The sequence below is a fragment of the Lycorma delicatula genome, chromosome 1 (assembly GCF_047948215.1).
Source record: "Lycorma delicatula isolate Av1 chromosome 1, ASM4794821v1, whole genome shotgun sequence".
NCBI classification, from domain to species: Eukaryota; Metazoa; Arthropoda; class Insecta; order Hemiptera; family Fulgoridae; genus Lycorma; species Lycorma delicatula.
The window spans coordinates 137,580,025-137,605,028 of NC_134455.1; the positions used below are offsets into that span (position 1 = coordinate 137,580,025).

General features: G+C 33.3%; 1 protein-coding gene across 1 annotated transcript in view; it reads left to right on the forward strand.

Moving 5' to 3' along the window:
• The window catches only part of LOC142317662 (uncharacterized), a 122,646-nt gene extending 104,373 nt beyond the window's left edge, over positions 1 to 18,273 (forward strand). Inside the window, exons 10-11 of the mRNA XM_075354216.1 lie at positions 5,697 to 5,813; positions 17,244 to 18,273. Of these exons, the coding sequence (XP_075210331.1) occupies positions 5,697 to 5,813; positions 17,244 to 18,173 (1,047 nt within the window). The 3' untranslated portion in view covers positions 18,174 to 18,273. The remainder of the gene's footprint in view (positions 1 to 5,696; positions 5,814 to 17,243) is intronic.
• The last annotated feature ends 6,731 nt before the right edge of the window (positions 18,274 to 25,004 follow it).

The window sequence follows — 25,004 nt, forward strand, 5'->3', positions numbered from 1 at the left end:
CTCACAGGTAATTGTCACACAATAAAAAGGGAAGTTCTAAGTTCCAAACATAAAAGGAAAAAAACCACTATATTTTAACCAATTAGAATAGTGGCCTAGATGCGTATCAATTTTTACATTTCTTTCAAAGCCAAAAAAAAAGTTTAACTTTGTTCCTAAGTGTAATCTTTTAATAATTTTTTTTAATAATCTAAAATAAATTTCTTATTAAGTGTTCTGTCATGTTCAAACCTCGTTGAAGTAAATTTCATAAGCAGTTTCTCAGCATAATAAATTCATAACTATATTACATTATGAAATGAGTACCATGTATTATGACTGCAAGATTATTTGTTGCAGTTTTTTCAACATTTGAATATATTTAGAGGTAACTGTTTAATTGGGAAAAACTATTAAAACAGATTTGAATACTAAAAACTGACCGGTCTCCGTGGCAAGAGGTCTCTTCATCCGGAGATCCCGGGTTTGAATCCCAGTCAGGCATGGTATTTTTATGTGCTGCAAAATTGCCATTTCATCTAATCCTCTGAAGCAATACCTAATGGTGATCTAGAGGCTTAAAAAAAACTGACTTCATGATGGGTCACATCAAACATAACTGGGATTAAATTTTAGAACTATTTCTTCTGAAAATTTAACTTGGTTAAATAAAACTTGGTTTTTACTTCCTTGTTGGAAAGAATAAAAGGATTTTAATAATTTTTAATTAAACTATATATATTTTTTTTATATACTCAACCTTGATAATACTAACCTTAATAATTTGGATAATAAGAACCCTTATGCTTACATCTTTACCTTTTTTCTAAGGTTATACTACGTCATATGAAGTCAGACATATTTCTGTTTTGTGCTTGAGATGGGATAGGAGCCCTGGTTTTATCCAATTGCAGCTTCAGTTTATTAGATTAATACAATTAACAAAGGGAAACAAAAGTCCTTGGATCAAGCCACTGGTAGTCGTCCCCTCTAGATCGTACATAAAATGCACTTGCTTTATATAGGTCATTTAAATTTGACCTACACACATACAACCCAAAATGCTGAAGAAGAATAAAAAAAGGAGATAATGATAAACACCTCTGTGTAGAATATATGAGTGGTGTTTTTATATGAGGCACTGCACAAATTTAACCACAGGCCTCCAAATGAACATCTAGATTTGTATTGTAAGGCTAAAGCAGTATGTCGGGTATTCTTAGATGATAGGAGGAAGTTAAGGAGGAAATACGTGGACACTATCTCAAGCATACCCCACGTCTACTGTGTGGAAAAAGATCCGTGCAATTTGCAGATCACCGAAACAATCTATTCTCGGACTCATTCATGAAGGAGAACTCCTTACATCACCTTCTGTAGTGGCAATTAACTTGGCAGATTGTTTCTGTTTGGTGTTTCTCACCTCATCATATAGTAATAAATTTCAGAGGTACAAGTTACAGGTGGGAGAGTTATCATAAAACATTGGTGATTCGGTTGATAAATTAAACGCTCCATTTTCATTTAACGAGTTGTCATATGCGCTTAAAAACTCACATGAAACCTCCCCTGGACTTGACAAAATGCGTCTCAATATGCTCTCACACCTTCCTAATTCCGTGCTACAACACCTGTTGTGTATTTATAATGGTTTATTCTTATAAATCTTCCCTTTGGTCTGGTCAGAAGCCATTGTCATACCAATACTTAAACCTGGTAATGACAAAGCATGCCCCTCAAGCTACCGCCCTATCTCCTTGACAAGCGCTTTATGCAGAGTGAAGGAGAAATTGGTGAACCACAGATTTACATGGGACTTTGAGAGACATGGCCTTTTATCTCCAGAACAGTGTGGTTTTCGTCAAGGACAATCTTCCATTGACCATTTAGTGCTTCTGGAAACAGCTATTGAAAATGCTTTCCTACTCTGCCAGCGCTTCGTTGCTATTTTCTTTGATATCAGGAAAGTGTATGATATGGCCTGGTGATGTGGTATTCTAAGCACCTTTAAAGAATGGAGAGTTAAGGGCAATAAGCTTGCTTTTATTAGGGGGTTTCTTAATTGACCGAACTTTCTGCCTGTGTGTGTGTGTGTGGGAGATTTTTTTATTGGATAGCGTCACCTTGGAGAATGAAGTGTCTCAAGGAAGTGTGTTATCTTGTTTGCTATAGTCATCAACAGTATTACTAAATGTGTCCAGCCAGCTGTTTCATGTTCATTATTTGTTGATGATTTTGCTATTTAAGTTATGTCACGTTGAACAGCCACAACAGAGAGACCACTACAGAATACTATATCTCACCTTCAAACTTGGTCCAAGGCTTCATCTTTTCACTTGAGAAAACAAAAAGTGTAATTTTTCCTTGCCTGTGGGACCTTTTTATTCTGCAAGTCTTCCTCAACGTTGAGCGAATTGCTCTCTCCTGATCTTAAATTTTTAGGTATAGTTTTTGATAGCTGTCTTATGTGGGTCAAACACGTCAAACAATTAGAAACAAAATGTTCCAAACTTCTAGATATGCTACATATTAGCAACACCAATTGGGGAGCCAATCGGTCATTTATGTTGCATTTTTATTATTCCTTAGTTCATTCCCATTTAGTTTATGTTTGGTCGCCTACTCTTCAATGCATCATACCGTGCTTAAAATGCTGGGTGCTGTACATCATGCTTTCCTTTTGCTACAGGTGCCTTTAGATCAAGCCCTGTTGTTAGCACACTTGTTGACTGCGATGAACCATCACTTTGGGATAGACAGGACCTGTTTCTAGCATCTTACTTTACAAAGCAGCCTTTGCAAATCCTCATTTCCAAAGGCATAAGGACCAACCACGATGTACAGTACGTAACAACAGTCTTACATGAAAAATTTTAATTGCCCAGAAATATTTGTCAAATCCTAGGCAATGACAAGGAAGTTTTAAACTGGGTGTTGTTATTTCTCCACCAGATCAGTTTTATTATATGAAATTTAATATTATTTTTACTAGTTTTTTTAGTTTTTCTTTAATGTTTCTGTTATCCGAGAAGGGGCTCTTACACTCCTCTCCTCTCCTCTTTTACACTATCTTGGATAGTATCTTGGACTTTTTTGAATTTTATTTGTTAGTTTGTTTTTATTTTTGTGTTTCATTTTAAATTTATTTATATTATTATTATTCTGACTGTGATTTTAGTTGTAAGTTTTTTGTGATATTTTATTTTTATTGTTGTAAGTTTTAATTTTTATTTTTAATATTTTAGTTTTTTAATATGCTTTTAGCTTTTTTTTTTTGTTATAATATGATATTTTAGCTGATATTAGTTTAGCAATGTTTTGTGATATTAGTTGTACATTTTTGTTTGTTTAATTTTTTTAGTTTCTTAATGTAGTTTTAATTATCTATTTTCCTTTTATTTTGTTTTATTCCTGGTGATGATAATGCGAAAGTGTTTTTCGTACTCAAAAAAAATAAAGAAAAGTTCTGTTGATGAACAGTTTGCAAGCAGTTTGGTTATTTTCAGAGCACAAACATGGAATGCTCCAGATGGCCTGTTGAGGTTATAATTTAAGAGAATATTGAAAAATCGATATTATAGTATGATAGTTTGAATTATGCTTGAAATTCTTATGGATCCTTCTGGATTAAGTGCTAAGTCTACTTGCTGGACTATTACATTTTTACAAGTACGAAGAGATCACTTGAAAAGAGATTTACATGAAATTATTGCCCAAACACTCCCAGTTTTGAAGAATGATAAACTGGTAGATTTTAGAGCAATTATGTACTGTAGATGATGTTGATGATGAAATAAAACAACTCCTTGTTGCCTTTGATGAATTGTTGCATTTCATTTCTCTTTATATATAATTATACTTGAACATTATCAAGAATATAATTAATCTTAGCGTCCATCCAAACTGAAATGAAATGTGACGACCGCTCTGGTCGTGATTCTAACATCGAATGAATGAAGATCACTTATATCATCATGACCGCTCCTTGCGGTATCCATGTATGTTCTTATATGGTAACGATTATATGTTCCTAGCTCCCCGGGAAACTCTAGTACTCACTAGATAGCAGCACTTGACGGCTAGAAGTGGAACGTAACATGAATATACTGTAAAAAGAAAATAGAAAAACTTGAGCTTGTTGGGCTAAGTGTATAGACTTGAAAAGAGATTATGTAACATCTCATATAACATCAAACAATCCCACTCAAAGAATACCTCAGGCTCCCTTTAGTAGCATTCCCATACTGAATTCTTGGGAATATTGGGGAATTATTTTACGTTGTACTAATTGTAGCAGGAAATTAACATTTTTATGAAATTATATACTGCATCAAAAATTTAATTTATTTCCTTAATTGGGCTGCGTTTCTGTATTATTCTTTACCATATTAAACATATACCACATTATTTTCTATTAAAAACTAAACAATATAGTTTGATGGAATATATTTCTGAACAGTTGGAAATAAAATTATGATTATCATAAAGATTGTGTCTGTGCTGAAATGTTTTAGTATGCCATAAATAATTTTCACGTAATTAAAATTAAAAAAAATTTAATCTTATGCTTTTTTATATTATTTCTTATGTTAGAGTTTTATATATAATAGAAAAAAATCAAAGGGATATCTTTCACGAATCCTGAGAAAAAGGTACAAAAATGTTGAAAAACATCAGTCAGGAAGTTAAAAAAAAAATTATAAGACTTAAAAAACCCATACTACCTTTTTTTTGAATGTAGTATCATGTAAAGATTTTTTTATCTTCAGATTTGTCTTTTCCTCCAAGTGTATTTTTTATGTCGTAATTTTCTTTTCAGTTTCTCTGATATTTTTCAGCCTTATTGATTCACCTTTGATCCAATTACCTCATAGCATTAACAAGTTTGTTTTCAGGGTTTAAGTTACTACATTTTCCCTAGAGGTACCTACCCATGTAGCTATTATTAAATCTAGTAGTTGCTTCATAAGCAACAAATTTTGAAAAGTTTATTTTTACAAACTTTTTTACAGTCCCAACATTTCCCTTGATGGATCAAAGTAAACCTGTGGTGAAAACTTGATCAGTGCAGCTTCACAAAATACACTATAATAATTAAAAGATAGTTGTGATTAAGTCCACGCAGATATAAAATGATGTTAAGGTAAACACATGAAGATATTAAATATAAATAAACAACCACTTCTTGTTAAGTAATATCCATAATAGTTCTGATCAAGACTGATTTGTGTATCAAAGCTAACACCTTATAAAATAATAGAAATGTGGAAAATGTTTTCATGAAATACAGTTGTAATGTTTTCGGTTAATAAAATTAACTTTATGCTATAGCAACAATTAATTAATCACTGCCTTAAATTGCTAATGAAGGATCTGCTGTATATTTCAAAAATTATTCCTTAATCTAACCTCGTCAGACGTTCTTATGATCTGTTCATAAGATCATAAGAATGCCGTGAGACAGTGCGTCTCACGGCAGTGTCTGTTGTGATTCTTTGATTTCTATTAAATTATTATTAAAGAAATATTTTAGTGTCCCAGTCTTTCATCAAAAGCTCATGGGTTCAAATCCTGTTAGACATGGCACATTTTGTACGCCAAAAAATTTCCATTTCATATTTGCATGCAAGTTTAGAGCTTGTCAAAAAATAGATAAATAAACTTGCATTGTTTTCTAGTTGTAGAGTAGTGTTTTTAATCTTTTTTCATTACTTCAGGTAACAGAGGAATCATTGATAGATGATGTTGCACCATTAAGTCTTGAATTTGAAGTGGAAAATGACACTTCATTTCTGTCATCTCTGAAGACAGATGACAGTATAACATCTAACCATGTAAGTGACATATGCAATTAGTTAATGATAATAGTAGAATTTATTTATCTCACTATATGAGTGAGTTCAATTGTACAAATTAACCATTAAAAGTAGAATTGATTTTTTATAAAAAAAAAGAAGAAATTCAGTTGAAAATTAACAGCAGCTTGCTAAAAAATATGTCAAGGTTTTATACAAAATATATAAAAAAATATTTAATTTTAAGGAATTTATGAGTTGTGCACTTTACTCATTGTATGGCCACCATGACTCAAAATCCAGACATTCCTACAAAAGGATTTATTATACACAATAATATATTTATTGGAAAACAGCTCATTGTTATTAAGCCATGAAATGATTTTATCTGCTCTCTAAAATTTAGAAAATTTACTATTATTTTTTTCTTTGTTTTTACGGGCATCGACTGCTAAGATCATTAGCCCTCGACACATTCTTAAAAAGAGATTAGTATCACCATCAGGGTCGTCATATGTAAGGGTGTAAAGGGCCCTTACATTTTTATTTAAAAAACACGAAGTACACAAAATATTTAGACACAAAAAAATAAACAAACAACACTTATGGGGTGTAAAGGACCCCAAACTTAGAAATTTGGTAAAATATCACACAGAACATAAATGTAAAATAATTGTCTTTACAATACCATTATCTCCTTCTACCTGTCCTGCTTATTTATGTATTTTAGCACCCCCCGGACGACCACAAGCGCCGTTAAGCAGCATATCAGACGTCCCAGGATGCTGTGGCAGTTTACTCCCCCCCTATAAGCAGTCCCGTAGGACGTAACCAATCAGGGTCCACCCAGCGTCATAACAGCAATCTGTTACCTCCCGTCACTATACGTGCCACATGCTTTCCTTATATTTATAAAACTTAGAGTATATTATAGACCCTTAGAGTAAGTATAGAGTATATTTATAAAACCCTTAGAGTTTCTTTATCACAGCTTTAAATTTACACATTTATAGACTTTTAAGAAGTCCACTGGCGTGTAAATATGCAACTATTTTTCTTTCATTTCCATTATCTAAATCAGCAGTAATATCATTTCCTAGCAGGAACCTCTTTCTGAGGTCCTCATATATGGTATACTCTTCTATTAGATGCTTAATTGTAAGTGTTTTATTACAAACACCGCACATTGGTCTCTCTTCGCCGGTTAACAAATATGAATTTGTTAATTGCGTGTGACCGATTCTAAGTCTGGTCACAGCTACTTGTTCTTGGCGAGTCAACTTCATGTCGATTTTCCATTTATATGGAGAAGTTTTTACTGAGTTTAATTTTGTATTTAAACTCCTCCAATCAGTATTCCACTTGTTTCTTACTACTAACATAGTAAACTGTCTAAGACAGTTTTTAACATCTGCCACTCTTACAGGAAATGCATCCAAAACATAGCAGACTGTTGCCTTTCTGGCAGCTTCGTCTGCGCTTTCATTACCTGTAATATCAGCATCCCCTGGAGTCCATACAAATACAAATCGCTGTCCTCGTCGATTTAAAACGTATAAAATGGACAGGATGTTTGCAATTAGGACATCCTTAATGTTCTTGTTCCGAATTGCAACAAGTGCACTTAGAGAATCGGAACATATTAGCACTTTCTCTTCACAATAACGTTCTGTGTACCGAAGAGCTTGCTGTATGGCATTAAGTGTTGTCGTGTAGACACTGGCCATATCTGGCAGTTTCCAAAAGTGGGCTTCTCCATTTACATATATGGAGCATCCAACACCATGTTCGGTTTTAGAGCCGTCAGTATAAATTCTGATATGTTCTTCATAGGTACTGACGGTTGCCAAAAATTCCTGTTGGATGATCACTGCTGGCTTCTTTTTTATTTCTTCCTGAGGGAGATCCAACCTTGTATTTACCGCTGGGAAGAGCCATGGCGGTATTTCGTAGAAATTGCTAATGTATCTGGAATAGCAATTTCGTGTTTCCTTCTTAATTCTTGTCAGTACCTTATTCCGGCTGGTCTGGAATAGGTAGCATGATGTTCGTATAATGCAGCCATGGATGATTGTTAAAAAGTTTGTTATTTATATGGGCAGTAAAAGACCATATATTTGCCGCATATCTTAGCAAAGGATCTCTCTTCTATAATATAGTGGCAGTATTCCGGCTTCGGAAATTAGACTAGTCGCCTGACTTGTGCGCAAAGCGCCTGTCGCATATCTTATTCCGCTATTATGAATTACGTCTAACTTTCTTAAATACGACTTCCTAGCGGATGAATATACAATACATACATAGTCCAGTTTTGATTGAACCAATGCCTTATATAGTCTCAATTTTTTTTATATCTGTGCCCCAATTGATGTTCGATAAACATTTTATAATGTTTAGGGTTTTTTTGCATCAATCACTCAAGTCCTGTATATGTAATCCCCACGTTAGGGATTTATCCAATACCAGTCCCAAAAATCTCACATTGTCCTTGTATTGTATTGGATTATTACTGATTGTCAAAATATGACTTTGAATTCTCTTCATACAAAAGTGTACACAGCACGTTTTTTCTGGTGAAAATTGGAATCCATTATTCCTTGCAACTTCATTTAGAGCGTTAATCGCTCGTTGCAATTTGTATTTCACCGTAGCAGTCTTGTTACTGGCATACACAATTGCCAAATCATTGACATAGACGCTTTTGCTGATTTGTACTGGAATGGCTAATATCAATTTATTAATGGCGATCATAAACACAAGGTACTGCTCGGCGGTGAACCTTGTGGTATGCCATTTTCCAAGATTTTTACAGATGAATATTCGTTGTTGACTTGGAATGTGCGGTCATTCATATAGTTGCTCAGTAAGATTGGCAGTTTGCCACGAATCCCCCATTCATGTATTTGGAGCATTACTCCATGTCGCCAGGTCATATCAAAAGCCTTCTGCAGATCGAAGAAGACTCCGACACAATGCTTCCTTGTGATAAAGCTGTTGTATATAATATTCTCTAAGTTGATCATTTGATCGGCGGTACAATGGTATTGCCGAAAACCTGCTTGATTTGGTGATATCAGGTTTTATTTTTCTAAATCCCAAACGAGTTTTTTTTTACGCCCACAAATCGCCTTCACTTTCCTCCAAACATCTGATGCAGTAGTGGTTCTGTCAATGGATGACAAGTATTGCTGCCAGGATAGTTTCATTGAATCTATCATGAGAAGTTTTGCATACGCCCTGTATTTTTTAAAGGCAATAAGATTATCTGTGATAGGACGTTTCTGAAAGGCGTTGTACGCTCTTTTCTTTCTTTTAATAGCTTCACTAGTTTCATCGTTCCACCATGGAACGGGTTTCTTTGTAAGTTTCCCAGATATTTTGGGAATATATCTCGATGCCGAGTCAAGTATCGCATTTGTTATAGCGTCGACATCGTCCCCGATAACTCCAGTTGTTTCGAGGAGTATCGTCTTAGCGTGAAGCTCGTCCAATCTGTCTTGTCAAACAACCATCTTTTAGAGATGGGGTATATTTTTCTTGTAACATCAATTACAATTTGCACCGGGAAATGATCGCTTCCATGCAGGTCGTCAAAAACATGGAAGGTGTACTTCGGAGCTATCTATCCACATATGAGAGTAAGATCTATACAGGACGTCGATCCAGAAATGTGTTTCTTGCAGACATATTCAAATCGGGTCTACATCATGTACCAAGCGTTGGAGCTCAGGGATGTTTGAGAAACATCCATTGATGTTCCATTGTACAATCGACTCGCTAATTTTAAATTAAATTATGGCCTAGGTTTACCTTTCGGCCATCCTTTTTTCTTTTTTTCTCCATTTTGTGAACAGCATCGTGTTCACGGAGAACGTTGTCGCCCGTGTAGCTTCCGGTCTCCGATTCGAGATCACCGAATCCGCCGACGACGACGGACATGGATCAGCGCCGATTGAGAAGCGGCAACCTGCCCGACCCCCGACACGGCGATCGCACCAGTCACCGCCCCTGGGAGGAGGGATACTTACCCCCTCTGTGTGGTTTTTTGGCCTCTGTGGTTTAGAGGCCACCTCAGTTGCTGGAGGCTTAGAAGCCTCCATAACGGACTGCGAAGCAATCACTTTCTTCTGATCATCTAGAATCTCTCTAAGACGGACTTGGACTTCTGGTTTAGCGTCCGTTTTCTTTTGAACAGGAGCAACTTTCTGTTTCGGAGATGTATCTTCAGGAGGCTGTACTAATATCTTTGGCTTAACAGGTTCTTTACTATTGAAAGTCTTCATTTTATTTTCAATAATTCTTTCAATCATGTTAGCCAAAGTGGGCGCAAGTTTGCTGATGAGCTGACTTTCATCGACAGCAACTGGAGCAGGAACAGGAACAGCAGCTGCCGCCTGAGCATAAGTTGTTGTTGCTCTAGGTTTGCGGTCGTTTACTCGGTCGGTTGGTCAGTCATCTTTTCAAAATAAAAAAAATGTATTTACTCTGTCATAAATTAATCACAATAAAATCTTTAATTCATTTACAGGTATCAGAAAAAAGTATACCTGGTGGCTATTCATTTTAAAATTCTTTATATATAAAAATAACAAAAAATGCTCTTTAAAAAAATGGTGATCTTTTCGTTTTACGTCTATAATTTTTTTAATTTTTATAATTTTTTTTTTTAATCTATATAACATTGCATCAAGAAATCATTATATTTGATACATATATTTATGGTAATTTTCCACTAATACGTAAAAAATGACTGCATAAACATGTTGACAAATTTCAAACCGTTAACCATATCGATTTTTTAATTGTTTATATTTTTGTAATAGTTTAATCAAAATATACTTTATTAAACAATGTTAAGGTTGTAATTGTAAAAAAAAAGATTTTTCAATCTGTCTCAAAATTTGTTGGCAAATAATCATGTTATTGCAGAAATTGATGATGAGAATTTTTAGCTGGATTTCATCTCCACCATTATTAAATAATTATAAACTGACATAATTAAAATAATTTAAATTAATAAATTTAAATAATTGAATATTAGCTAATTATGATTGAATTTAATTATCAGTTCGAAACACTATTATTTTTTTTTGACACAAGGAACAAAATATACAAACCTAATAGAACTTTTTACACTTGGTTCAGATATGTAAATACATTTTATCCTTGCCCACAGTTTTTTGTGATATGCAGGTAAACTTTGAAAGAAAGGTAAGAATTAACATGCATGGAGACCACTATTCAACTTATGTAAAATGTGGTAGTTGTTATTTTGCTGTTTTTATTTCCTTGTGCGGAGTAAGGAAGTATTGTGATCGTGAAAATATTTCGGTTTTCAGATTTTAACGGAAATATCCATTTTGATCATCCCTGAATCCATTTTGACTAGTTTCAGCATGACGTCTGTGAGAATTCTTGCACTCTACTGCTGCTGGTACCTGTTTCCCATGACTGATATTTGAAATCAAATATCAGTCATGTTCTGGCTATAGTCATGAGAGTTCTGATTGAAGTGTTCTCATGCTAATCATTGATGGCACTAAGATTATCTGGAAAGAAATCTAAGTGTGAATCCAAGAAATGGATTTTTATACTCCAATGTTTGTATGGCTGTAATAATTCACCCACTATGTCATGGCAGTTGAAAGATTTATGATTTCCTCATCATTTTTAAATGATTTCCTTGTTGATTTTTCAGCTTGGCTTTACAGTTCTTCAAATTGTCCATCTCTAATCAAGGTTCTTATTTGGGGGACTTACAAATAATTATTCCCTGATTTTAGTATCATTAACACAAGGAGATTTTTCTTTCAAATAATGAAATCCAGCACCATTTTTATCCATCTCCTTAAAAAAGTTTTTGAAAGCTCTAGTTTATATGGAGTGGATGTAGAAAACTCATTTCTAAAATAGTTAATGGGGAATGTATAACATTTTTCTCTCCAGCCGAAAGTTCTTCACACTTTGGCTATTCCTTCCTAATGTAATGATTTGCCATACCCCTGCTGTCCCATTTGCACAAAAGGTAAGAATAAGAAGCAATTTAAGTATAACAAACCAATTATATAAGAAGAAATAACACATGATTCCATGATTGAACACCTGTTATCTTTGTAATACAGAAATAACAGTTCAACAAATCTTGTTGTTCCCTCTCATTATCAGTACAGCAAAACTCATATGACAATTACACCCTAGCCCATTCTGTCAGAGATGTTTCACATAGGTTGAATAGCAGATGGAATCCAGTTTTTTTTTAACTAATGGAGTCAAACTTCAATGTTGTATATGTGTATTTGAACCCTAATTTTTTTAAAATGCTGAAAATTTTATTCCAGTCTACGTTATCGTATGCTGTTTCTAGATCTATAAATGCTAAGTATGTTGGTTTTTTTTTTTAATGAAGTAATTTTACAATTTTACTTACTCACATTAATGTTTACTGATGAAATTGAATATATCATCAATTTTCATAATAATCATTGTTGAACCCAAAAAATTCCTTGGTCAGGGTTTCAGTTATCATTTTTAATAAATATTTGGTCTTGTATCATTTGTAATTCACCGATTGATTTATGTTTCTCACCATCACAATTGAACTCTGAAAATTATTACTATTTTAAAAAATTTTTTTTTTTTTTTTATAAAATTTCCTATTGAATTATTTAGATGAATTCTTCTGGAACTAAGAATAACATCTGGTGTATGCATGATGGTGCCCCACCATCTCTTAAGTTTCAGTATTAGCTAGTACTTGGACGATTACTTCCTAAAAAGATGATGGATCAGTCATGCAGGACCAGCTTGTAAGATAAAATAAAAGTACGGTTTACAATACTCCAGAACTCTGTATTGAAGATCTTGAATAGAGAACTGAAGAAGGTTTTTTTTTAGAAATATCAAAGCTACAGCAAGGATTTTTGAAAGATTGAAACAATTGTTAAGTCATCAGCTACATAGTGTATTGCTATCAAAGCAGGCCATTTACCATATTTGTTTTTGGGAAATTGAAAGTAAAACTGGTGTGTGATTATTTATGAGTAATGTTTATGTTGTTTATATTCTGTTCAAATTTTAATAAATCTGTTATATGTATTGTAACTTGTATAGAATTTATTAAATCCTATTTTTTTCTTGTAATGATTAGTTATCTTCAGTTAGTCATTGTTAGGAGAGTTTTGTAAAATGGCAAAAAACTGCCTTCTATTAATAATTAGTATTCTATTATATTTAAATAAATAAAAAGTCTCACTGTTTTACAATACAAGTAATATTTTGCAAGTTAGTTCATTTACAGTAAGTTAAATTAGTTATTATTTTCACTGAAAGAATGAAAAAAATTCAAGCTTATTCAAATTGGTTAATTTAATAGTGTTGGAAGTGAAATCTTGTTGAAAGTTATCTTATAAATTTTTTAATAACCTACTTGTTTGTTGACATTTTCATAAATAACATATCACATTTTTTATAGTGAAAGACTTAACTTTTAACTAATAAACTGTGTTTTGATAAAAGTAACAATTGCCAAGATACTGGATGATTTAAAAAGAACTTCACAACTTTAAAAGCATATTAAAATTTATTGAGATAACTTACAGATTCCATTGAGGTCTCATTTCATAGAAAAAACATATCAAGTTTGTCACTCGACATTCACTTTGGTTTGATGTGGCTTCCGTTTGTAATGCAACATATATCTCATCTTAAGTCGATTTCATTCCAAACTGTAGCTGGCAGATCAGGCGTTACCTCTGCAGCTGCAGTGTTAATTTGAAGTCTTAGCTTGACAAGATCAGGAGGCAAAGGTGGTACGTAAACCCTATCTTTAATGAAAGCCCACGAGAAAAAATCTTGCAGAGTCAAATCTGAGGAGAAAGGTGCCCGTGTAGTTGAACCTTCATGACTGATCTAACGACCTGGGAATCGAATATCAAGAAAATCTCAGACTTGTAGGTGGTAGTGAATTTGGTGCCTTGTCTTGCTGACAGTAATGGCTTCTGTCTTGGTCACCATTGTCTGAAGAATTAGAAAAATTTAGAACATGTCCAGATAAATGATACCATTTACAGTTGCCTCCTGGAAGAAGAACGAGCCTTACAGTTTTTGTTTGCTTAAGTCACAAAAAACATTGACTGTAGGGCTATCACAATGTGCTACAAAGCTTCATGATGGTTTTCACTACCCCATATTCTGTTATACGTGTTCATCTTGCTACTGATGTGAAATGTTGACTCATCACTAAAAATTACATTGTCTAAAATGTATTGTCTGCATTTCCACACAAAAATGCAGCCGAGAAACTTTTTTTGTCATCTGTAATTTGTTGGAACCATGGTTAGTTTGTAACAGTCATTTGTGGAATACCAGTCTCAAGTGACACACATTGTTGATTTCTTTGGACTACATGCAAAGCTTTCTCTGAGTTGTTCCACAACAGCTTCAGGGATGAAAGGGTGGCCTAATGATATTGTATATATATCAGAATAGCCTGTCTCCATGAAGATTTGGTGCCAAGAGTAAATTGTATGCTTTGTAGGAGACTCCCTACCATACTCTACGAAAATTACATTGAACTGCAGTTGCTGACTGCAAATCGTGAAATGTAAATGCACAGAGAGCACATTCCACACCAGTAAATGTATCCATTTTTAACAACACTGGTAAGAGTGCTGGAGGCCGAATTTGGTAGTAATGAACTATGCCGAGTCAAAACTTGGATATGTTTTATTATGAAATGAGATCTCAACCGAATCTGTAAGTTATCTAAATAAATTTTTGTATGTTTTTAAAGTTGTAAAGTCCTTTTTGAACTTTATGAAAGATAAAAAATAAGCATGGCTTCCAATTTGAAATTTTTAAGTACAAATATTATAATGACTCCTCAATTCAACCAAGAATATAGGGATATTGGGAAGAATATATGGGGAACTACTTTGAAGGAAATAATATCAACATAAAATATAAATTGTTTTTTAAAAAGTTAAGTTGTCATATTTTATCATATCTCGTATTAAATACTTGCCAATTTATCATTTATTCCAGATTTTAAAAAAAGCATGTTTTTTAAGTCAATTTTGTAGATTTTATAACAGTTTTCTTATAAACTGTTGGACAGTTCTGGGATTGCTTTGTTCAATATTTTACATAAGATTGCATTTAAAGCCCTAAATTTGATCAATAATTTGTCTTTAGAGAAGTCATTTGTGTCATTGGACCTTTAGAGCATAAATAAATCTAACTGAAATCTTTTGCTAGCTGTAACTCAAAAACAAAGTTTTGAACCGGATGTTATTATGACAACCAAATATTACACCAGACCAATGTGAACTTTTTTCATTATTCTGATAAGAGTAAGACATCTATACAGTGTGGCAGAAACTACTTGAGACAGTCTGTGTGTATAAATTTATCAGTTCCCTTTACAATATTTTAAAGGAAAAATATGATACTGAAAGCAGTTTTTATTTTTATTTTGGTTTCATATATCTATTTATTTAGCATATGGCACCAAGACACAACACCAATTAAGTCAAAAATTACAAACAAACATGTAATAAATTAATTTAAGCTACTGATTTTAGGGTTGCCATCAGGAAATCTTCAGGAGTCCCTTCATAAGCTAATCTAGGGCAAACTTCTGTGATGTGTTTAACAGTTTGATTTTCACCATACTTGCAAAGGGGCGTTGGTGTTTTACCCAATTTATAAAGGAAAAAGGTGCATCTACCTTGCTGAGTTCGTATTCTGTTTAGCGTTGACCATGTCTTACGTGGCAAGTCAAAACCCGGTGGCTTTTGAGTAATACTTGGAATTTGGTTATTCTGCTTTGTGGTCCATTCTTGACGCCAGGTGTAAGTTAGGTTAAATCCTTCCTCTGTGGCAGCAAATGCTGTTTTGTTAGGTGGCTTTCTAGATCGAAGGTGACCATGATTGGTATCTTCAATGTTCTCATCTATTGGTAGGTTTCAATTGTCCATAATCTTCTTGTACTCATACCGTCTTCTTTGTACCGTCTAATCTTCTTTGTACCTGTGCCGTATGAACAGTCTTATAAGACTGTTCATACGGCATAGGTTTGGGGATGGTATGTGGCTCAATAATGGGAGCCATTCGACAGGAGTAGACCTGATAACCCGGGCAATCATTCTCATAGTGTTATTAAGTTGATCATCAATTCTATGAACACAAGGGCTGTTAAGCCACACTGGTGCACAATATTCTGCAGCTGAGAACACGAGGTTCAGAGCTGATGTGCGAAAAGTGGAAGCCGATGCTCCCCACATTGTTCCACAGAGCTTATGTATAATGTTGTTTCTCACTTTCAATTTCTCTGCAGTTTTCATTAGGTGCTCCTTAAATGAAAGCGTTCTATCAAGTGTCACACCTAGGTAAGTGTCACACATAGACTTGGTGTCTTATTGTGAAAGAGCCATAGCTCTTTGAGCTATTTGAGCCTTCTCAAATAGAATTTTAAGCTCCCTATCAGTGAACTTGGTGAACTTGTTACTTAGATGGAAGCATGACACCTCTGTTTTACTAGCATTTGGTTGGAGGCACCATCTTCAGAAGTACCTTCCCAGTTTATCCAGGTCAGCCAACAGGACCTCCTTCGACTCTTCAAATGATCTACATTTTGATGTTAGCACCTAGTCATCGGCGTAGCTATGCTCTTTAGATCTTGTCTCTGGCATGTCTGCATCATAGAGGCTGAAAAGCAGAGGTGCAAGTACCAACCCTTGTGGAAGGCCATTCTTGAGTTTCATTGGTGAGCTTATATTGGATCCCATGATAACTTGGAACATTCTTTCATTCAACATGTTATTAAGGAGGTGAGCTGCTAGTTTGCTTGGGATTGCGCAGAGGACCTTACAAATCAGACAGTGTCGTAAGCGGCTGATAAATCAACAAATGCAGCAGAGGTTTTAAGATTTCTTTGGAACCCCACTTCAATGTACATTGTGAGCAAGAGAACTTGGTCGTGCAACTTTGTTTTGGCCTAAAGTCCGATTTTTCAATCGGTATAACATCAAATATTCTCTGACAGATTCTGTTGTAGATAAGCCTCTCTAGTAATTTATATGTCACTGATAGCAATGCTATAGGCCTGAAGCTCTTAGGTAAGTTTGCTGGTGTCCCTGGTTTTAAAATGGTTACTACCTTCGATTGCTTGAACTCTGTGGGTACACTACCGGTCTGCATTATGTCAGTGAAGAATCTGGCCAGCCAAAGTTTTGCGTATTTTCCACAGTTTAATACAAATTCTGGATTGATATCATCGAATCCTGGTGTTTTTCTTGGAGCAACATCTTTGAGCACCAACTCAATCTTTCAAGTATAAAAGGGGGTGAACGTACTCAGTCTTTTTCATGTAATCATTATGTTACGTTTCTACTCAGATTGTTTTGATTGTTGTCAGACAATATAAAATAAATTAATCCATATTCAACTATTTAATAATTTTTTGTTTAGTTACAGGTTAATAGTAGTGCAAACGTGGAGAACAGTGAATGCAAGAAACAAGTGAAAACTTTTATACATGATGAAGTTATAAAAATTACTGATGTAAGATCTGAAAATTTAGATGAAAACATTAATAGTGAAAATACGTTAACTGAGCAAAAAGGGGATGTTGAAGAATTTGTATGTAAATATTGTAATAAAAGATTGCAATGTAAATTTAGTTTAATGAGACATATTAACATTCACACAAAAGAAAAAATGTATCTTTGTAACTTTTGTCCAAAATCTTTTAATGACAGTTCTAATTTTAAAATACATCTTAATATACATACTAAAGAAAAAACTTATATTTGTAACATTTGTCAAAAGTCTTTTAATTTTAGTTCTGCTTTAAAGAGGCACATTAATATGCACACTAAAGAAAAAAAGTTTGTTTGTCGGTTTTGTTTGAAATCTTTTGATGATAGATTTAATTTAAAACAACACATTGATACCCACGCTAATGAGAAAAAGTATGCTTGTAACTTTTGTCAAAAGGCTTTTCATTTCATGTTTTCTTTAAACAAGCACCTTAATAGCCATACTCGTACTAACAAGAAAAAGTATATTTGTACCTTTTGTCAAAAGTCTTTTATTAGGAGTTGTAATTTAAAGCAACATGTTAATATTCACACAAAAGAGAAAAAATATATTTGTAGCTTTTGTCAAAAGTCTTTTTATGATAATTCTAATTTAAAGCAACACCTTAATAAGCACACTAATGAGAAAAAATATATTTGTAATTTTTGTCAGAAATCGTTTTATCGTCCTTATAACTTAAAACAACATCTTAATACCCATACCAAAGAGAAGAAATATGATTGTATAGATTGTAAAAAATCTTTTACTAAAAAATATAGTTTGGTAAGACATATTAATTGTATTCATAAAAGCGATTAATGTAATTTACTTTTATTTTTGTGTCTGTGATAATTCTGTGAATAAAAGAGATTTTGTAAGTTTTAGATTAATATAAAAATATAATGCAGTTAACCTTTCATCCTTACTGTTATTTTATGGATTATTTTACCTCATCGTGTAATTGTAATGTACAATTGTACTAGCAATAATTAAGAAAAAATTTCATTTAAAATTGGTTCAAAAATATGTTTTTTTAAATTATGGATAGTAAAATCTTGATTTCTTCTCCATTAGTAAAATAAGATTACATTGAAATTCGTGGGACACAAATTATGAGGTAAAGTTGAAAGTTTTATAATGTAGTTTTTGAACTGCAAAATTTTTGCAGTTTCTTTTTTCAAGTGAGACCCAGAATTATATCTTCATTAACTTTTGAGAGAAAATTGTTGAAGTATTTAACAAAAAAACTGGAATTTGAAAGCACTCTTTTAGGTTTTATGTTTTTATTGATGATGTTTAATTGATTTTTTAAATTGTCACAATAAACAAGTAAATTCAATTGAAAACAAAAATAAATATTTAAGAAATTAAAATTTAAATCAAAATAGAAAATGTAGTAGAAGTCCTAATTTTAAACCTAACCAAAAATGTTTTTGATATTTAAAAAAAAAGAGGGGAAAAATGATCTATTCTAAATAAATAGAAAATAATGAAAAATAAAAGTCCAGTTTAATACCAGATTGGAAGTTAATAAAATTACATAAAATAGTTATGAAACTTCAATTTTCAATACCTAGTTTGAGAAAATCTTTTGTAAGTTGGCAAAAGTAACACTTGGTTGATATTTAAATCTCTTATATTTGAATCTTATAAGTGAATAAAGTATAGTGCACGCATCTCATAGTCTAAAATGCCTGTAAAATCTTAATCTTGCATACTTCTTTGGAACCAAGAAAGGTTTCCTACCAGAAGAACAAACGACTTAAAAATGTTTGCCTTGATATTTCATTGTTTATGTACAACTGGTTCATTTTCATATCCTATTGAGCATCAAGAAAAAAGTGTTAACAGAAATGGAAAGATAAATGTGATTCATCATATTCAGTATAGCTCAGGGTTTTTTTAGAAGAATTTCCCATCAGATTGTTTGTTATATAGTAAAGTACTTCATGTATAAAATCTTTACCCTTTTTACTTGCAGTAAGCTCAGACATTATTACCTGCAGATCTTGCTCATAAACTGTTTAAGAATAATTTTTATTTATTTATGAGGAATTTTTTTTCAACAAATGGAGTTAGTAATTCACAATGTAATTAATGAAATTATAAAACTCCAGATTACACAGTAGAAATTAGATTGCAATATAGGTTTCTGGGTAATTTTTGATGTTGCTCAGTTTGTGAGTATTGACCTAGCAGGGGGCTTTGGCTCCCAGCTCTTGGGATTGTGATGTGTAAATGGCTTCCAATAGTCATATAAATAAGAAAATCCTGAGTTAAATTGAGCAGCCCAGAAAAATCATGTAACCAGTCTTGAGTCAGTAGCATGAACACTGCTGCAGCAGGAACTTCCTCAGCTTAAGGACCAGTAATCAGAATGGGTGATAATGCAGACCATCTTGCAAAGTAGATGCCATCTGTCTTGAATATATTATCTAAGCTACACCAAAATGTGGAAGTAAACCTCTCAAATCTGGGTGGTTAAGGAATAGGTCCTACTACCTGACTAGTCTAGCTGTAGGATTAATAAATTAATAACTCATGTTAAGTGAATTTAAAAGATCAGAAATCTTTTGCCTAATGGTATAGAGGGAATGAAGAGAAAAAAGATAGACATTGGCTACACAATACTAGCTTGAAAATACACAATACCCCCTAAGGAAATATATATATATATAAATTTCTTGTAAAACATCTTACTGCATCTTTTAAGATGATTTTCCTCTACTAAAAAGACGACATATGATCCAATATGTTTACACCTCTGGGTCATTCTACAACAAACCAGTGAAAATAAATGCACGTCTCAGAATCATGTCCATTAATTCAAATAAAATTTCCAAGTTTGGCTCTACCCAGGAAGTGATGCAATTTTTTTCTTCAGATTTTTCATTTGCTCAGTTTTTTATAAAGGCTTCCCTAAAAAAAAAAAAAATTAAAAATAGCAAAAAGCAAAGTTTGTGTAATTACAAAAGAATAGATTTTTCAGGTCTTGTAAGAGGCAGAGGATTATTTTGGTATCATTTTAATGGGTGTTTTGGATTGGGATTTCATATGATATGTCACTTGGTAAGGTTTTGTAATATTAATAGTTCTAGGCCACCCAAAACAATAATTTGACCTTGAATATATATATATTCAAAGTATTCAAAGTATATATTTTTTTTAATTTAAAAAAAAATTTTTGCTTCCTGTTTGTTGTACATGTGGTAGACATTTCATAATAGGAATGCAATGGGATCAAGTTAAAAAATAATTTTATAAGAACTAGGTACAGCAGAATACTTCAATTGTTCCCTCTATGTGGCAATTGCTAATTGAGATTCAATAAATGAAAACTCTCTCCTTCCAGTCTTCAAGACTGAGTCACTTGATAAGGTAGAAGAGTAGCATGTCATGACATGACTCCAAGTGCCAGCAAAAGAATGTACATGTTTCATCCTGTTGAGATAAGTAAAGTAATATTCAGTCTGGATCATCTCTTGGAACAGAAGATTCAGTGGTGTACTCCCCAAGAGAATTGATCATATCTATAAAGTGATGTAATTTTTTTTTTCAAATTTTTCAGTCACTCTTTGTTAACTGAGCTTCCTTTCTCTACAGGTTTAGAGTTTCATGACTAATTCATCACAACCTTGGACCAGAATACAGTGAACAGTGCAAGTGGAACCCACAGTGTTCATGTATGTACAACGCACCAAAACGCAAAACTTATGGTTATGCATTGTAGAATGAAAGAACTGATAGAAGGTGATTGACCACTTAAATCTTACAAAGATATTATGACATATGTAGTGTGTGCTAATCCAACTGAAGCTTGCTACTTAAGAAATTGCAATAATTGTCCTGGGTTTGAAGAAGTCAAGGGAAGGATTGAGGAAGCTTACAAGCTCAACTGCATTGAAAACATCACGTACAAACAGTAGATACAAGTTGAAAAAAGAATATCTATCAAGACATTAATCAAACCTACTTAAGAATTCATTAGTATACTTTTTAAAAAACTTCTTCAACAGTCATTTCTTTGTATCTCTGAAAGAAGGTGAATCTTGTAATCTGTGACTGTGACTTGTACTCTGTGAGCTGAGAACTATTCATTCACTCTCTAGGATGCAACCGAAGGTTTTCACTGGAATAATGCATAGGCAGCAGTTCACCCCTTCACAGTCTATTTCCAAGATCCAACAACAATCCATACATCTTTTGTCATAATTTCTGACTGTCTCACACATGACACAATAGTAGTGCAGCTTTTTCAGAAATATTAAACTGGTTTCATGCAGTTTCATTTTACCACAAAACCAAGCCTGATCTATTACTACAGTGATGGTGCTACCTCTTGGTACAATAACAGACTCTATTTTTCTAACAAATCAACATTAGCAAGCACAAAAAATATTGAGGATGATCTTGAATTCACAGAAACGGTTGGGTTCTTGATTATTGGTGGTTGGGGTGTGTTCTAAACTCAAATGAGGAAAATCGAACACTGAAGATGAAGTTCTTACATCGACATTGAACTTCATCTTCCTTCCACTACCCAAACTTTGAGGATGTTCTTAATGTACATAGGAGTGATGTTATTTCAAAAGTAGATCCCATGGTAAATTCAGAAGAAAAATTCATAACCTCTCAAAGCAAGTGGACAATGCCAACTAAGTTGTATAAATAGATGTACACTGTGTAATTTTTTTTGTAAATATCTTTGGAAGCTATTCAAATTGCAGTTAAGAGGTGAGTATGTACAAGTTCATAATTTTATTTCACCATGATCACATTGCAATCCCATTATGAAATATTTACCACATGTACAACACATTAGGAAGCAAAAACGTTTTGTTGTTCTAACTTTAAAAAATACACTTTTGGATATATTCAAGGTAAAATAATAATTGTTTTGGTTACCTTGAACTATTAATGTCACAAAATTCTTGTCAAGTGATGAAAGCCCATTCCATGAGCTTTAAAATGGCACCAAATTGAGCTTTCTAGCCCTTGTAGGAGCTGAGAAAATTAATTTCTTGTAATTACCTGAATCCTGCTTTGTGCAATTTTTTACTTTTTTACAGGTCCTTCACAAACTGAGTGACTGAATAAACTAAAAAAAAAAAAAAAAATGTTTTTCCATCACTTTATAGATATGATCAATCCAGTGAAATTGGTGATGGTCAGGTTGGGGGATTGATTTGACATGGAATGACCCTTCTATATTTTGTTGTGAAGAAGCTAGGAAATACTTATGTAACTTATTTGAACAATTCGATTTGCCTCTTATTCTTGTCTGGACTATTAGACTATTACTGCTGGGGTTGTATGAAAACTAAAGAATATGAACAATTTCACTGGATAGTGTAAAAAGAAAGCAGTAGAGAAAGAATGGTGAATGAAATCCACATTCTTTATAAACTTTTGACTAAGTAATTTGACATCATTCTCGTCAAAGTAATGAAATGAAGCACACAAGCAAAATGTTAAGTTATAGTGAAATTGAATGTTCTGATGGTGTTGGAGGGGAGAAATGTGGAGACAAAGATATTATTCCTTGAATTGTTAAAATTAATATTTTAATAAAGAGATTTAAACTTCTGATTGTTTCTTATACAAAGGCTTGTGCTTTGGAATGAAATAAAAACTTCATAATAAAAAAGCACTAGGTATTAAATCAAGTTAAGATCTTCAAAGGCAAATTGGTGGGCCCAGTTTTGAATTATCTAATGGTAAAACAAAGATTTTTTGAAGTAGAAAACAGACATCCATTGGAAAGCAGCTTCTGACAGAAAATATAAAGATCGTGACTGCAATACGTTAAATATGTAAATTAGACTTTTGAAAACATGTTAAAAATTATTTTCTCTGACAGAACACATTACATTGTAAAAGGAAATATACAAAATTGTTCAAAGGACAGTTGGAGAATCTGTTTCTCTCAAACACAGTTGATTAATCGGATAAACATGCAGTAAAAAAAATGTGTTTCTGGTGAATGATCTCATTGTCATGTTGTTCCTATCAAAGGAATGGTAAGTAAAGAAAAATTTATAGTAATTTTGAAACATAGAGCTCTACCTCTTATGGAAAGCAAAAATTGGTTCTTCCAGCAAGACCTCGTTTCCTTTCACTCTTTAAAAGCAGCAAAAAAGTCTACAAGTGACAATAATATCTATCTGTTGGCCAGGAAACTTTCCTGATCTCAACCCTACTGGATTATGAGACGTACAAGATGTAAATAAGAAAGCTAAACTAGATGAGAAAGGAAAATGATTAGTGCTATTGATATATCATTTCAGGAAGAACAATTTAAAAGACGATATGTAAAACTAATTTAATCTGTGCTAAAGAGTGAGAGGTGATAAAATACAGACTGTTCCACAAAGAAACTTTCAGGACATGTTCTACTGGTTAAAATAATGAAAAAAAATACATATAAGCATAGGTTTGGAAACGCTTTGGTTTCAAGTTATGGTTAGCAAAGGATTTCGCCCAGATTTCAGCTCTTCTAATAAAAAGAACTACTACTGTAATTTTTGGGACACAAATTAAGAAGTAAAGTTGGTGGTTTCTTATGTAATTTGAGCTGGGAAAATCGTATTATTCTTTCTGTACCTAATAAATATTCTTTTTAAAAACAAGATTACTAATTGCTGAAAATAATTTTAAAAGAAATACAAAATTTATAAAACAATATTTTAGCTATGTGTATTCAATAATTTACACACATAAAATAATTACAAGGCATATTCATAAAGTAAGGGCCATCAGCGTATATTTAAATATTAGCAGGTCTGAACACAGTTTCATGCATGGAGGGAGCCATCTATTGGCTATTTATGAAGCCACTGCAGTTGTTTTGATTTAGTAGTCGTTTGCCTGCCAATGAATGCAGATCGAAATGTCCGCAACAATCGTTTCTCTTGCCAGTTGTGAAGTGCGCACTGTGATTCGATTTTTGTGTGCAAAAGGATCTTCCGTGACTGAAATTCATTGGGAGTTGTGCCTAGTGCATGAACCTACAGTAATGAGTGAAGGAAAAGTTAGACAATGGTGTTGAGACTTTAAAAATGGCTGCACTAATGTGGATGATGAAGAGCGGAGTGGCAGGCCCAGTATTCAGACGAACAAAATCGTTGAAGAAGTGAACCGAGAACTGCAATGTAATCGGTGAGTAACGATTAGTGCTCTGGCTTATGAATTCCCGCATGTTGTGACGCACCTCTATCTACACGACTGTCACAGAAAAACTCGGATATCACAAATTGTGTGCAAGGTGGGTACTGAAAATGCTCACCGACCAACACAAAGAGCAAAGAATGTGCAGTGGATGAGCGTTTTTGTACTGCCATCGACAAGATTTGTTTTGAAATGATTTGTTTTCCTACATTGTTACAGGTGAGAAGTGGATATCCTAGATCAATGCAGAATCGAAACAACAGTCAATGCAATCGCGCCATTCCAGTTCACCAAAACCGAAAAAGTTTGAGCAATCTCCGTACTTCAGTCGAAAAATGTTGGCTACCGTGTTTTGGGACGAAAAATACGTCAATTTGGTTGGTTTCGTGGAACGTGGATCAACAATTACAGCTGACGTGTAATACGAAACACTCACCAAACTGAGAGTGCGATCCAGTACCGACGACGGAGAAAACTTGTCAT